The 15,607-nt window shown below is 35.6% G+C and overlaps 2 protein-coding genes across 2 annotated transcripts in view; both read left to right on the top strand.

Moving 5' to 3' along the window:
* LOC105337260 (E3 ubiquitin-protein ligase arkadia-A) overlaps positions 1–5,485 on the top strand; it is a 33,067-nt gene extending 27,582 nt beyond the window's left edge. The window contains exon 16 of the mRNA XM_034466360.2: positions 861–5,485. Coding sequence (XP_034322251.2) covers positions 861–987 — 127 coding nt within the window. The 3' untranslated portion in view covers positions 988–5,485. The remainder of the gene's footprint in view (positions 1–860) is intronic.
* An 8,270-nt stretch (positions 5,486–13,755) lies between these two features.
* On the top strand, positions 13,756–15,075 carry LOC117688545 (GATA zinc finger domain-containing protein 14-like; the record flags this gene model as incomplete). The annotated part of the gene is made up of 1 exon (XM_066086408.1): positions 13,756–15,075. A coding segment is annotated over one exon (1,173 nt), but the record flags the coding sequence as incomplete, so codon positions are not given.
* Positions 15,076–15,607: the final 532 nt, after the last annotated feature.

Below are 15,607 nucleotides of genomic sequence, written 5' to 3'. Positions count from 1 at the left end.
AACTAAGGATAAGGTATTTCTCATGCAGTAAATTTAGTATACATTCATACAACTTGCATAACACCCTTTATCGGCAGTCACTACTCCCGAGGTATCAAGAATTATGGCTTGAAAAACTGGAGTGAAATTTTTGTCCTCTGTACAACACACCCCCCCTACTTTTGATCAAATTTTGGATGAAAAAAAGTGTGTGTTATACACGCGACATTACTGTACCAACTTGAGAGAAGTTGGTGATAACTCAGACTTAAGGCTGAGTACTGACTTGAGGGAAGTTGGGGATAACTCGGACTTAAGGCTGAGTACTGACTTAAGGGAAGTGGGTGATTAAGGGAAGTGGTTGATTTAGCTCAGACTAGAGGCTGAGTTCAGACTTGATTGAGGGAAGTTGGTGATGGCAGAGCCTAAGGAGTTGAGATATTAAGGTTTAACTACTTGAAGAATATTTAGTATTCACTTTTAAATCAATTCAACAAATCCATGGGATTTGAGATATTGCTGTCGGAGATTTCAAAGTTCAGCCTTATTTTCTGATAAATGTTCTGAAGATGTAATAATGGCTGACAGGTTAAGACTGACTTGCAAATTATAAAAAGTGACTCGTCAGTAACTTAAAAAAAAAAGGGGGAGGGAAGGGGGGGCAAAGACAAGTGACTAATTACTATCGAAGAGATTGTGTTAATATAATTTACTAGTTTCATTTTGCCAGTCAAAGTGCCTTACTAAATATATAGAAATTGGCTTCAACAAATCATGGCAGATGACTCAAAATCGTGTACATTTTATTCATCAAAATGTTCAAAACATGTAAATAATGGTTGTTTGCAAGATTCTGATTTTCTTTTCTCTTCGTTTCCTAGGCGACTTCCATGCATGCACCTGTTTCACATACCATGTGTGGACCAATGGCTGACCACCAACAAGAAATGTCCGATCTGTCGAGTGGACATAGAGGCGGGAAGTAAAGGACATGTAGCACGTGAATGACAGCCAACTGGGCATGGCTTACCAAAAAAGTGACAGAGTGGGCGTGGCTTATCAACTGAGTGACAGGCTGAGTGGGTGTGGCTTGCAGATTGCTTTGAAAGAGAGGCAATATTTTTTCTTATCGACCCCTTCCCTCCCCCTTTTCAAGTGTTGGTTGACATTTTACTGGCCTGTATTTCAAATGCATTGATAGAATGTGTTTTGCGTCACAAACTGTTTTTTGGTGTATTCTAGGGTTATTTTTTTCCTGCTCTTCAAATGTGACAGACATTTTTTTCTCCTTTAGATGTCAAGTTGAAGATTATTAATGATTTTTAAAATATATAATTATATATTCTTGATATTGCTGTGGTTTAAACTTTTTTCTATATTTGTGTATGAAAAACAAAATTTTTCCAAGTGCTATTTTGTTTTTTTAGCAATTAGTTCTGAACTTTAGTATCAGATCTATCTAGTTTCTTATGAGTTAAGCATTTAATTCCTTGGCTTGCTGAAACATGTCTTTAAGACACAGTATTTATGTGAAAGTGTTGGTTTCGGCCTTATAAGATTCAAAGAATTTAAATGTGACAAAAAGTTGCTCTAAAACTGGAGCCTTGGAGAGAATGTTGAAATTTTGGGTCCAAACCCAAATTGGAATGATAAATTCATCGAATTTTGTCCATATATAAGAAGAAAAAACATTAATCTTATGAAACTGGGTGCTAAATTGAAATTAGAATTGATTTTAAGGAACGATGAAAACTTACATACTATGTTCATAATGTATTCATTTAATAACCTTAAGATTATAATTATAGGGTTTTGAAAAAATGCCTGATGAAGTATTTATAATTGATTTGATGTCTGTGGTTTTGAGGTGTTCAGATGCTGTGTATGAATAATGAATAATTTAAATGTTTTTAAGATTAATACACTTTTTTCTTGATTTTTTTTTTTGTGTGAGTCAATTTTATGACTTATATATAACCTTATAGTGTTCTCTGTGCATTTGCTCTTAATAAGAAGATTTTTCTCTTGTGGTCATTTTTTTAAAAAAAAATAAAAAAGGTGCTAACCGTTTGTATGAATTTTCAGCTAATGCAGAGTTTTGAGTAACTTTCACACTTTCACACAGAATGCTGTTTGCTTTTTGTTTTGAAATGATTTGATTTCTTTAATATAGAGGCACACGCATTGACGTAGGCAGTTGATAGCTGAAGTGGGTTTTTTTTTTCCTTGCCATTAATTAAGCAGTATATATATATAATTACCTCCGCAACATTACATATGATATGTGTGTGTGCAATGTTATGCAATATCTTCAACACTTTTAATCTTTTATAGAGTCTTTCCACTTTTGCATTCCAGTGCTAGGCTGTTTAATATAAAGCTTAAATTATTAAAACCAAAACAAAAAAAAAACAAACAAAAAAAAAGACAGTAGAAGTTGAAATATTTGGTGGTTTTATAATCGTACAGCTTTTTGATGATTAGTTTTTTTTTTGTTTTTTTTTTTCGTCGCATTGAACAAAACAGCTAAAGCAAGTGCATGTATTACGACTGAGATTTCCAATAATATACAATGTATTGCTGGTCAGTTGAAAGTATTTTTTAAACCATGCTGTAGAAAACATTTGCCTTAATGTTAGTCTTCCTGTTTCGTGTGTATTTTTTTTTCTCTCCATATTTAACTGTCATATTTCATACAGAAAGTGTTCTATTTATAAGCCTGATGCAATAGCCAATAGATTGCTTTTCTAAAATGTCAAATATTTGACTCCAGAATTTTGAATTTTTTTTTTTTTTTAATCATGAGACTTTGTGTCATGTGAACTCACTTGTGACACATGACTGTCCATGTGAAAGTCATGTGATTTGTTCATGTGAAATTCATGCGACCTTTTCATGCAAACTTGTCATATAAATATATAATAATCCTTTCGCTCGTGTAGGATTTTTGGTTAGGGAAAGTTGGTGATCACGAAATCATGCTTGTGTTTTTTTCCCCCCACAAAAGCATTATATACAGTATTTACCTCTATAGTTAAAAGTGCATTGTTTGTAGAAATAATCAAAATCCTGTGCAATTTGTTGAGGACTCTTTTTTTTTTAAATTGAGAGTCTATATTGCCTTGCTCCTTTGCACCCTTGCTAACAAGCAATTTGTTTAGTACTGTTGAATGGAAGCTTTTCTGCAGGGATCTTGTTGGATAGGAATTCTTTTATATACATGGATTTATATATATATATATATTCCCTATAGGGAGTGTTTGTGTGACATATTCTGTATACAGGGTCATTTATCGCCCCATGCTATTATCGCCCTTCTTTCACCCTGTCTTGAATTTGCCCTGACACATTTAAAAATAGATCTTTACTTCTTCTAAAGAACACGGTTATTTAAACAATTTGCCTGGTCTTGGAATTTGCCTGCAACAACGAGAGCGATCTAAAGGGGCGAAAATAAAACAAGGGCGAGTATTTCCCCTGTTTACAGTATACTGTATACAGGGTTATTTTCGCCCTGTGTAATTTTCGCCCCTTTTACAATTGCAAACAGTTTCACCCCGTCTTTAATTAGTCCAGGTGCAGTTGTGTTTAACAGAGATATTATTTGTAATATAGAGTTCGCCCAGTCTTAAATTCACCCTTTGACAACGAGGGCGAAAGGGGCGAATATAAAACGAGGGCGATTATTTCCCCTGTGTACAGTATATATATTTTTTTTTTCATTTGGTGTGACTGTTGTATGCCTTTTTTTTTATAGCCTGTGATAGTTAGTCAGTTGTTTGGGTCTCGGAAGATTTTTTCTGGTTTTTCCTTCTGTATTTATTCGTAGGAAAATATTGAAGCTTTTTCTTTGAATGTTTTAAACTGGGTTGTCATTAATAGCAGTTAAGAAATATAACTTTGTTTATTCGATGTTATAATAAGGATATATATGTTCATTTGTTAGAGAATTTTTTAAACAACACCACACACCCCCCTTAATATAAATTTAATAGTATATTTTTACATGTTAAAACGCACACTTTATGATACAACACTTACAAAAAAAGAGGAAAGAGTTTACCGTAAACTTTCCATTCTATGCTGTATAGAAAACAGTTTGGACAATTTCCCAGCTGTTTGTAATTGCAATTTAGTTTTTTTTTTTAAACGTCCGCACGGCGTTTTTACTCTCAATCGAGAATAATTACTATTTACATGTTGTTTATATTTAGAATCGGCAATTGTAACACTGTGGTTATGGGTAAAGCAAAATTTTTATTCATAATAGCGAACTTGTATTTTGTATCAATGGCTTTTGTGTTTAACAAATATTTAGGTGTTTTTTTTTTCCTCACATACGTTCACTTTAAAAGGCTAAATGATAATTATTTTTTTAAAAAAATAATAGTAGATTTTTTTCGCCTGGTATATATACTGCACAGTGTGTATAGTTTGGTATTTGGTTTGGATTTTTTTTTTTAGTGAAATAATGTAATCTGTTTATAACCCATACACGCTCCAATCTTTTATATATATTAAATTGTTTGGGTAAGAATTGAATAAGCTTTGATGATTAATGGTGACCTTTCTTTTTCAAACAACAGAACTTTTTGGAACCAGAAAACTTGAGAGAGAGAGAGAGAGAGAGAGAGAGAGAGAGAGAGAGGAGAGAGAGAGAATAGAACATACAAAATAAATACATGTATTTATGGAATTCAACCAAAAAAAAATAATGATGAAATAAATAAATGCTGATTTTTTATAAACCAAGTACTTTTTTCAACTCAATTTAAAGAAAATATTTAATATTTTTCGATTGAATGGGTCAGGAATATAAAAAATTTTGGAATTTTTTTTTTTAATGTTTTTACAATTAATTTAGAAGTTCTTTTGTAAAATACAACAGCTTTTTGCCTGTTTCAAATTCAGAGAAAATTCTCGGTACTGATGGGGTATGAAAAATTTGTCAAAATTTTAAACTTTTTTTTTAAACATTTACTTTTTCTATGGACCCTGTGTATGTATGAAGGTTAATGGGTTTTTTTTGGTTATAGCCCGAAGTTTTTAAGAATATATATTTTTTTGTATAATTTAAAAAGGCACGTAGTGTGTGTAAATGAATCTAATGTCATGAAATCTGGCAGGGCAATATGCCAACAGAAGAAATATAGAATTATTTATTTCATTGATTATTTGATAAAAAAAGAAACAAAGTATTGTTGTTTTTTTTTTTTTAAAAACGAAGTTGAAAGAAAAAATCTGACCTTAAGAAGGTGCATACTTTATAATTAATGATTATGGAGATTAATTAATATAATTGAAATTGTACACTTGATAAATGATTGTACATGTATATATATTATATATTTTGTTGTTATTGAACAGCTTATATTAATCATAATAATTATGCTATTATACACTTTGATTGTATTTACCTTTTCCTCCTCTTGTGATTTGTTTGTGATGTCTTTACATATTGAATATTGTCTAATTAACATGTCCAAATAAATTACCTTAATAAGTATTCTTGCTTTTATTTATATTTAGGTAATTATTTAAAGTTTTCTTTCATTTTTCAATTTTTTGAAAAAAAGAATTTTTAAAAACTGCTTTGAAGAAATATGGGTTATTTTTAAGGGTTTCAGACCCACTCCCTACTCGATCCTTCTTTAAGAATATCAAACTCACATGGTAAAATATCTCAAAATAGTTTTTGGTTTCCGTCCCTTCTCTCTCTCTCTCTCTCTCTCTCTCTCTCTCTCTCTCTCTCTCTCTAACATACACACACACAAATACAATTATACCCGAACTCAGTTGAAAAATCAATTCTGAATATGCGCATGTCAAGTTTAAGTATGATCGCCTCGTGCTCTAGACCCCGACCCCCACCTCTAAATTCTTCAACTTATACAACTGACATCTACTTCTCTTGCCAGTTTGTTTATAGAGAAAAGTCAGACCAGGCTGCAAAAGGCGTGAGCATTAAAACCAAATTGCCTAAATCTTCATTATATATAGCGCAATGTATTGTTCATTTAACATAACGCCGTCACTTGGGGAGGGGGGGAAAGACACTCCCTGAAAATCAGGGGCGGAAATGCACTTCGAATATTAATTAATGTAATCTTCTTTATCAACATAGATATATCTATACTGGATATCAAATCGCCGGACGTATTAGATCCGCAAATTTTAAATCTATCTTTTATACGAAAATGCGATTTAAAGAAAATGTAACAGAAAAATAGCAAATAACTTACTATCATAAACACTAAATGCATATTGAAAATAAATTATTATCGATGTATAGGAGAAAAGCATGCCGGCATCATGCCGATTTCTTTGGCACAAAAAGTCGAGAACTTTCGTTTAATTCCGGAAAACCACAGAAAGAGATAAAAATCCACTGAAATATTGGATCCATAGGGTCCATCGAAGGTTTGGTTGGGGGGAGGGGGGTGTCCTGCAATTTCAACTTACGATTTGCAGTGGATCGACCCCCCCCCCCCCCCCCCCCCCCTTCGGAAAAAGTAATACCCTCAAAGTTTTACAATCTGGATTGGCGTAAGTTTTAAATATTAGAATGTTGTCATGAACAACCAGTTGCCGTTGTTTTATATGAATGACTTTAAAAAAAAAAAAGATTCCTTTCAACAGGTGCTTGATTTCGATCTGGATGGTTTATATATACTCTGATAAATAATGGATCGATGGCTTTTATTATAGTTAATTCATCGTCTAGTCAATAACGTAAACAGTTTATATTGAGGGTGGAGACCGCGCAAAAGAACGCCGCACTGAATGAAAGGAGAAAAAAAAATGTAGAGAAACTGTAAGTGAAAAATAAATCTGCTCAATCATAAATCTTCAACTGCATTTATATTCAGTCAATACAATTTTATATTTTCATAGCTATACACATATCTGTGTATAGATCTATCTGTTGATTATTTATTATCTTGTTGCGAGGAAAAGCGTACTCTAATGATCTGAATGAACAAACGCGTGTGTGAAATATATAAGGGTACAACTCTTGTCCAATGTAAGAAAAATCGTAAACGATCTTCGTGGGCCTGGACAATGAAAATGATTTGGGTCGGATTTTAAAATTGTATTCGTGGGATCAGCACAGGAAATACCAGGTATTGTATTGTGATTTGATAGAATTAAAGTATGATTTTGATGAAAGTTACAACAGGTTCAGGGGGAAAATATCTAGGAAGTTATGAAGACAAGAGTGCATGGATAATCACAATCACAAAATGACGGGACCAAGAAAACTTGCGGCTGTTAAAGAAACCAATGGAACTGAGAAATATTGTTTGATTAGGGAAATACTGGGACTTATCGTAAAAAAGAGATTATAAATGTTATGGGAGTTTGGCTGAACAAGAAAAGGATCAATCAAGTGAAGAAGTAGAACATCCCCTCCGAAAAAAAAATGAAAAAAGGAGAATCAAGAGATGTTGCGACTCAATTGAGGTAAAAAGCTTTATGAAAATTGCAGCGTCTTTGACAAAAAAGATAATAAGAACAAAGAAAAGCGTCGACTAAAGACAAAGAAACAATCCTTATAAGATGATTATAAAACTGTATGGGATCAGGGATCAAGATATACCGCGGGGTCATTATAAGGGATTTTCCATTGATGATTCGCGGTGATGATCGGTCCAGGGTAACTTTTGATACTTCTTTATCGTTGTATACACACAGAGGGCCCCCCGTTCTCCTTTTGTATCCTTGGCCATCTCTCTCTGATAACACAGAGGGACGCCTTCCGTAAATGATGAGAGAAGTAAGATATAACTCAGGATGGTATATAGAAATCTCCACATAGCTCAAGTGATTCACGAATCGCCATTCAAGTGGAGTATTTTTTTAGTGATTGTTTAGGGAATTTGACAAGTGGATTGGCTTTTCTGTAAGTTAGCTAATTCAAGTGGATCTCAGTTGAAGTACAGTTTACTTTTTTTTTTTAAAGTTATTCGACAGGTGAATTCAGTTTACAGTTTGCTTGCTAATACAAGTGGATTTGAAGTGGATATTTTCATTGATCTTTCAAGTCGTTCGAGAAGTGGGTTGAATTTACAGTTCATTAGCTAATTCAAGTGGATTTCAAGTGGAATACTTATTATTGACTGTTCAGGTAGTTCATCACATGAATTTTATTTACAGCTAGCTAACTAGCTAATTCAAATGGATTTTAAGTTTGTTTTCTTTTAAAAACATATATTATGATATTGATATACTTTGTGAAAATACATTCCCACGAAATTCACTTCGTAAATTAGCCGCCATTTACGTGTAATTAGAAGGATTTCTATAATTAAAGTGGACAACTTAATCACGCATTAAAAACATTTTGGAGAAGTGGAATATTTCAAGTAAAAGTTGTTCAAAAATCAAAGCGTGTCCCTAGTTCCTTGTTTCCTCCCTTTGCTAACGATTTCATGTTTATGAACGCTGTGGAAATCAAACATTCAGCTGTCATCTGGAATGGTTGACAATATATTCTTAGTCTGACAGTTAATCATTGGTTATTTATTGGTTATTTATGTGAAAAAAAAAACTGAAGAGGGAGTTGAACAACTGACCCTAAACTAACTGTGTCATGATGGAACACCGAGAGGACACCTGTGTAACAATACCAGGAGAGCAGGACCCCTTCCTGTCGTACAATGGTAAGGAATTAATTAAACAATTAACATCACTGTCGTCGTCATCCTCATCTCTCTCTCTCTCTCTCTCTCTCTGAGTAAAAATACACTTTAAAAAACATTTTCTCTCTCTCTCTCTTTCTCTCTCTCTCTCTCTCTCTCTCTCTCTCTCTCTCTCTCTCTCTCTCTCTCTCTCTCTCTTTCTCTCTCTCTCTCTCTCTCTCTGAGAGTAAAAATACACTTTAAACAAAACATTCTATGATATTCTTGAGTATTCAATGAAATACTTGAAACATGCATACGATTATATGTGTAGGACTTTCTTTAAGTAAAGACCGTAAGTTCAATTCCAAACATAGATGATTCTTGTACAAGTAAACAACTCTAATCCACAACCTCCAACCCCCCACCCCCCCAAAAAAAACCCCACCAAAAAACAAAAACAAAACAAAACAAACCCCCAGAGAAAAACATATAAAAAATTTCTCTGTGACCCCCTAACCCCGTACATTGTAAAATATAATTGAATATTGTATTGACAATCAAGGTTAAATCGTTACTGGATAACATATAACGCCGGCACACAATTTATATATTCATACCATATTTCGTAGTGTATTGTATGAATTATGTGCGGATCTAAGGGGTGAACCGTGGAAGGGGGGGGGGGGGCGGTAGGGGGGGGGGGGGGGTTAGGTGGGTGGGTATCCAGACACCTCCTCCCTAGACGGTTCAAACTTATTAAATTCACGTAATAAAACAAAATCAACAAAAGTACTTTAGTAGACCTCAGACCCCCTTCTCTGTCATGTACAATTATCATCGGACACACCTACCACCCTCCCCCCCCCCCCCCTTCGCACTGAGAAATGTTTTGTGTCCGTGCATGTATATCTTCACGCTTGATGAAAATTTTTTTACGAAAGTTCCCAAACTCAACTAAAAAATTAAAGAAATATACCCATTAAAATTTTCGCTTGCTCTGAATTAAGCATCATCAGCTCCGAGTAATAAAAAAAAAAAACATCTGCTAACTTCATGCAGTCAATCCTGATATAAAAGCAGCTTTTAAAAAAAGAACAATCCGCTCTTAAAATATCCGGAAATTCCATACCAAATAACAAAAAATTGCCACAACTTAATTTCCAGATTATTTGGGGTATAACAATAACATATGGTTATGCACTTTAGATTTTAACTCACTAGCATTTTCGTTCTCTAGATTAAGACACATATGTTTGTAATTTTCACGTGTGAGAGAGAGAGAGAGAGAGAGAGAGAGAGAGAGAGAGAGAGAGAGAGAGAGAGAGAGAGAGAGAGAGAGAGAGAGAGCTTGCTTTGGCTATGAGAGAAGATCTGTTGATAAGCTTGATTGTATTTTTCAAAATCCCCTTGAAAGACAATTACAATATAATTTTTGATCCTCTCCTTAAGGTGTCAGGCCCGTATGATTACTTTCTGATCCGCACCTGTTTCAAGGAAGAATTTGGGCGAAATCTATAACAATGACCTTTATATGGTTTATATTTCAACGAGTAATCGAACTTGACACAATTCTTGGCTGATAAATGCAGTTGACACTTTGATAATGATGTTTGATACCAACTTGAACTGTAATCGATAAAATACCCGTTGATGATAGAGTGCACGTGTCAATATATGCTGAATGTAATTTGAGTGCTGGACTTTACTTATTACATGATATTTGAAGAGTTGTTGTATAAAATAATTGCTAACCGCCCCCCCCCCATCCGGAAAAAAGTGTATGCATATTCATAATGTACAAATAGAGCATATGTTTATATAAATTGCATGTTTCTTGACTTCGAGGTTTAAACCTACGTGTACATGCAAGTATTTTAGGCTGGTTTGTTGTCTAATTCCACGAAAAGGATAGGGGCGCACAAGGCGTTAGAAATTTCCCACTTGGAGCAATAAAGATCAACAATTTTGAATTGTAGTTAAAATATTTTAGTTTTTTGGCTTGTATGCGTTGTTTGTAGTCAAATTTTTTTTTTACAATACATATGCTCTCATTCTCATTCTGTATACACAAGAGGTACAGGTTTCCAAAGTAAGCTGGAGAGTGCCAAAATCTTGACCATTTACTGTTCTAACATCTTCGCTAGCCAAGGGTTTTCGGTCCGCTTTGCTCCCCATAAACCCTTGGCGGATTTCATTATGAAAACTCGGTGACAAGCTCCGCTTTATGATTGGCTGCAGCTGCGAGTAGCTGATCCAACCACAGTGCATGTAAATATAAACTTTAAAAGAAAACACATGTGGGATCTTTGGTAAAACATTCGGTGCTTTTAACAATTTGAGACACAAGTTCTCGAGTACAGTGCTTCTCCAACGATGGTCTACCAAATCGCTTTAAAACCTATCTATTTTACTGGGATTGAACATGTAGTTCTACAAACTTGTCAAGGCTCGCGTGATCAGCATGGGAAGTAAACATGGCGAATTTAGAAGTTGCCTATCCCGTTAGTATATATACGTTCCTGCTTATTTTTATTGCTTTTAAAGATTCAATTATCTTCGTTTTATTTAATTTCGTTGGTCCGCAATATTAACGACAGCGATACCTGGTTTTAGGACATGAAAGCTTTCATATGAATCGGCGACTTTCTCACTCCCGGTCCGTACAAAACACAATGAATAAAAAATTCTGTGCTTTCCCTTGGTTATTACTTACTTCGTATTTAACATGTTTAATAGCATCGTTAATTATGTTCCGACATTCGGTAGTCAACATGTTTTTAAGTTGTATTAATACCGAGGTGTATATATAACCCGTTGTTTAATTCGATTAAAATGAAATATGCAAGGGGCGCAACTCAAGTTGCTCGCTAGATAGCGCCACCACGTCACCGAGTTTTCGTAATGAAATCCGCCAAGGGTTTACGGGGAGCAAAGTGGACCGAAAATCCTTGGCTAGCGAAGATGCTGTTCTAAACTGCAACCAATAGGTATAAATGGGTTTTAACTCTATCTTATAGTACTTTTTATTGATACAGATTTCAATAATGTGACTCGTGTGTACGCTCCTGTCCGTTGCGGAACTATACTCTAAGCCAGATTGGCAAACGGTTTTTTGCACATCCGATACTTCGCTATATAGAATATGAAGTCTATAGCATACAAACGATATTCAAAGCATAGCAAGAGGAATAAAAGTGTCGAATTCGCCTCGTTTTGATGTAATTAAAGCTATATACGATATATAATATCTACTTGCATTTTGATACCTATTTTACATATTTTTCTTTATTTTAGACGAACGTTCATCAAAAAAGAAAGACAGAAAGCATGTCTATGGTACTGACTGTGTGAAAGGTTTGTGAAGCTAAAAATTTTAAAACTTTATAGATGTAGTCGTCCAGAACGTAGCATTTAGTTGAATAAATCCACCCATTACTATCTTTATACTTTCCTTTAAAATACTTGGGCTAATTGGATGAAGAATGTTTAAAAAAATACGTCATGGCTAAACAATATTAATGACGTCATTCCAAGTGAAGATGTGTAGCAAAGAGAAACACCAATCAATAAAAAAAAAGTGAATTATTGTTCAAAATTATAATGTAGGCATTGTCTTTTTCAGCACTTCTTTCTCATCCGGTTAGATTTAAAAATATCACTTAAAAATATCACGTGCGTTAAATGTTGTATTTTGAACCTTGTTTTTTGTTGTTGGCATTTTGTGTGGTATAGAATTAAGACCCCCCCCCAAAAAAAAAAATACACAAAAGGGAAGATTGCATACTTTCCTTACATCCAGCAAACAAATAGAATATTACTTCGAAGCAGTTCAGTACTTTGATTTTAGTGCGCCTTTTGTTACAGGTTGGATCCCTCTTGCAGTCATCATTGCATTTACTACTGCTACCGTCTTTTATGGAATCGCGGACATACTCAAAATGTAAGCAACGACGAAACACAGAAGACAAGATGCATCTTCGTTTATTTCAAATTGATTGAATCTTAGAACCATTTTAACAAGAGCTTGGACTTTGGGTAGTTGTGGTCAAGAAACATTGTGACGTAGGCCTGTCTATTTCATTGCTCGTAACTCAGCCATAGCTCTTTGAAATCAACACGATTTGTCTGGCTTTTGAGCTAAGACTACGCAATCGGTGTATATTTCGCTTGAAACCAGCGTCATTTTTAACTTGTTTTGACGAAAAGAATAGATAGTTACATCCTACTGAAAGTCCAAGGCCTTGTTAAAATGGTTCTAACTTGAAATGTATGCGAATTGAATGTTATCATACATTTATCATTATATATCATATGTTCTTCACATCCGCTTAAAATCTTATCAGATAAGTCCTAAATATAGTTCATCATGTAAGTATTTGAAAAAACTTTTTATGTACAAAATAGTAGCATCATTAAACAAAAAAAAATACTCTTTTATTAAAACTATCATTTTCAGGTCCCATCATCAACAAAATGCTTTACAAGAGAACACGGATCTTAATCTCGGTTTACAGTCGTTGAATAGAAGCGTCACAACGTTGACAACACAAATGACGTCATCACATAGCGCTCGTCATAAAAACAAATCTAAAGTGACTCATTCAAACCATTCACCACATTATAAAACATCGACAGCTTTTGTGACATTTTTGAAAAATTCCAGTACCGTTCGTACAACGAGCACCGCGTCTGTTGTTGTTGAACAAGTGTCTGAACGGACGATAGTTGGAGGAGATTTGTTCAATATTTCATCACGTGTGACTCAAGAAGACAGCATTGGCTCTTATAGTTCCGTCTATACTACCATAAAACCAACAGTAACTGTTTCTAAGAAAGTTACAGAAAAGGAAACGGCTACAAAAATCTTAGCCACATCTCCACAACCAGGAATCTCAACTGTTAAGAATTCATCTTCTCTATCCCTTTCATCTGAAGGCTCTTTTCCTTCTATCTCGCCGACATTTTCACCAAGAGAAACCGATGGGAGAAGAGATAATTTTACTACGAAATTAAGTTTCCTTTATAATATGAATCACACTGCATCTTACACAAAATCACAAAAACAAGGTACAAAAACATCAACTTTACCGACAACACCTACACAGACAACATCAACTACACCAACAACTACTAAAACAACAACAACGACTAAACCGACAACCACCACACTGACAATTACGTCTACACCAACAACTACTACGATCACACCGACAACAACAACGACAACACCGACAACAACAAAGACCACACCGACAACAAAAAAGACCACACCGACAACTACTACGACCACACCGACAATCACTACGACCACACCGACAACAAAAACGACCACACCGACAACTACTACGACTACACCGGCAATCACTACGACCACACCGACAACCACTACGACCACACCGACAACCACTACGACCACACCGACAACCACTACGACAACACCTACAACAACAACGACTACACTGGCAACAACGACGACCACACTGACAACTACTACGACTACACCGACAACAACACTGAAAACCACGATGACCAAACCGACAACAACGACAACCACAACCACAACTACACCGACAACTACTACGACCACAACCACAACTACTACGACCACACCGACAACCACGACGACCACACCGACAACTACCACGACTACACCGACAACTACTACGACCACACCGACAACTACTTCGACCACACCGACAACCACTACGACCACACTGAAAACTACCACGACTACACCGACAACTACTACGAGTTTACCAACAACTACTACGACCACACCGACAACTTCTACGACCATATCTACGACAACGACGACCACACCGACAACTACCACGACTACACCGACAACTCCTACGACTTCACCAACAACTACTACGACCACACCGACAACTACTTCGACCACACCGACAACCACTACGACCACACTGAAAACTACCACGACTACACCGACAACTACTACGACTTCACTAACAACTACTACGACCACACCGACAACTACTACGACCACACCTACGACAACGACGACCACACCGACAACTACCACGACTACACCGACAACAACTACGTCTACACCGACAACCACGACGACCACAACCACAACTACACCGACAACCACTACGACCACACCGACAACAACTACGTCTACACCGACAACCACTACGACCACACCGACAACCACTACGACTACACCGACAACCACGACGACCACAACCACAACTACACCGACAACTACTACGACTACACCGGTAACAACAACGACCACGCCGACAACAACGACCACCACACTGACAACAACAACTACTACAACAACAACGACAACTACTAAGAGTTCTCCAAAATCAGAGAAAACCAAAATTGAATGGAGCGTTCCGTTGAAGTGTTCAAAAGGAAATATTGGGGGAGAGGAGCTAGAGTTCTACAAGATGGGTGTAAAGTCGACCAAGGGTTTGCTAGCCCTGCTGGAGAGTGGCAATACCGACTGGTCGCTGGAAGAGAATGACACGTCCAGCAACATAAACATCTACAGCAAATACATCTACGATTGGAGTCTTAAGATATATCGTATAAGCGTAAGTGCATATGTTTTCATTATAGATGTGGGCCTAAAATGAACCAATTGACCTATATCTCTAACTGAACACCTTAAGCATTTACATTGCATTATCGTTACATCTTAATTTAAGGGGAATATATAAACAATGAAATGCTTTCTTTGGTGATTCATTCGGGATATGAAGGTAGCGACATTGCATGCAGAAAAAATACATAACCCGCGTTAGCGGGTTATGTTATTTTTTTCTGCAATGTTCGCTACCTTCATAACGATTCATTCGGGATATGAAGGCAGCGACATTGCATGCAGAAAAAATACATAACCCGCGTTAGCGGGTTATGTTTTTTTTTCTGCAATGTTCGCTACCTTCATAACCCGAATGAATCATCAAAGAAAGCATTTTATTGTTTATATTGACATCTTTCTTTTAGCTAATTGATAAATTGATTAT

Source organism: Magallana gigas, chromosome 1, assembly GCF_963853765.1.
Source record: "Magallana gigas chromosome 1, xbMagGiga1.1, whole genome shotgun sequence".
Taxonomy (NCBI): Eukaryota; Metazoa; Mollusca; class Bivalvia; order Ostreida; family Ostreidae; genus Magallana; species Magallana gigas.
Note: the sequence above shows the minus strand (reverse complement) of the source record. Positions and strands in the feature narration are given on the sequence as shown.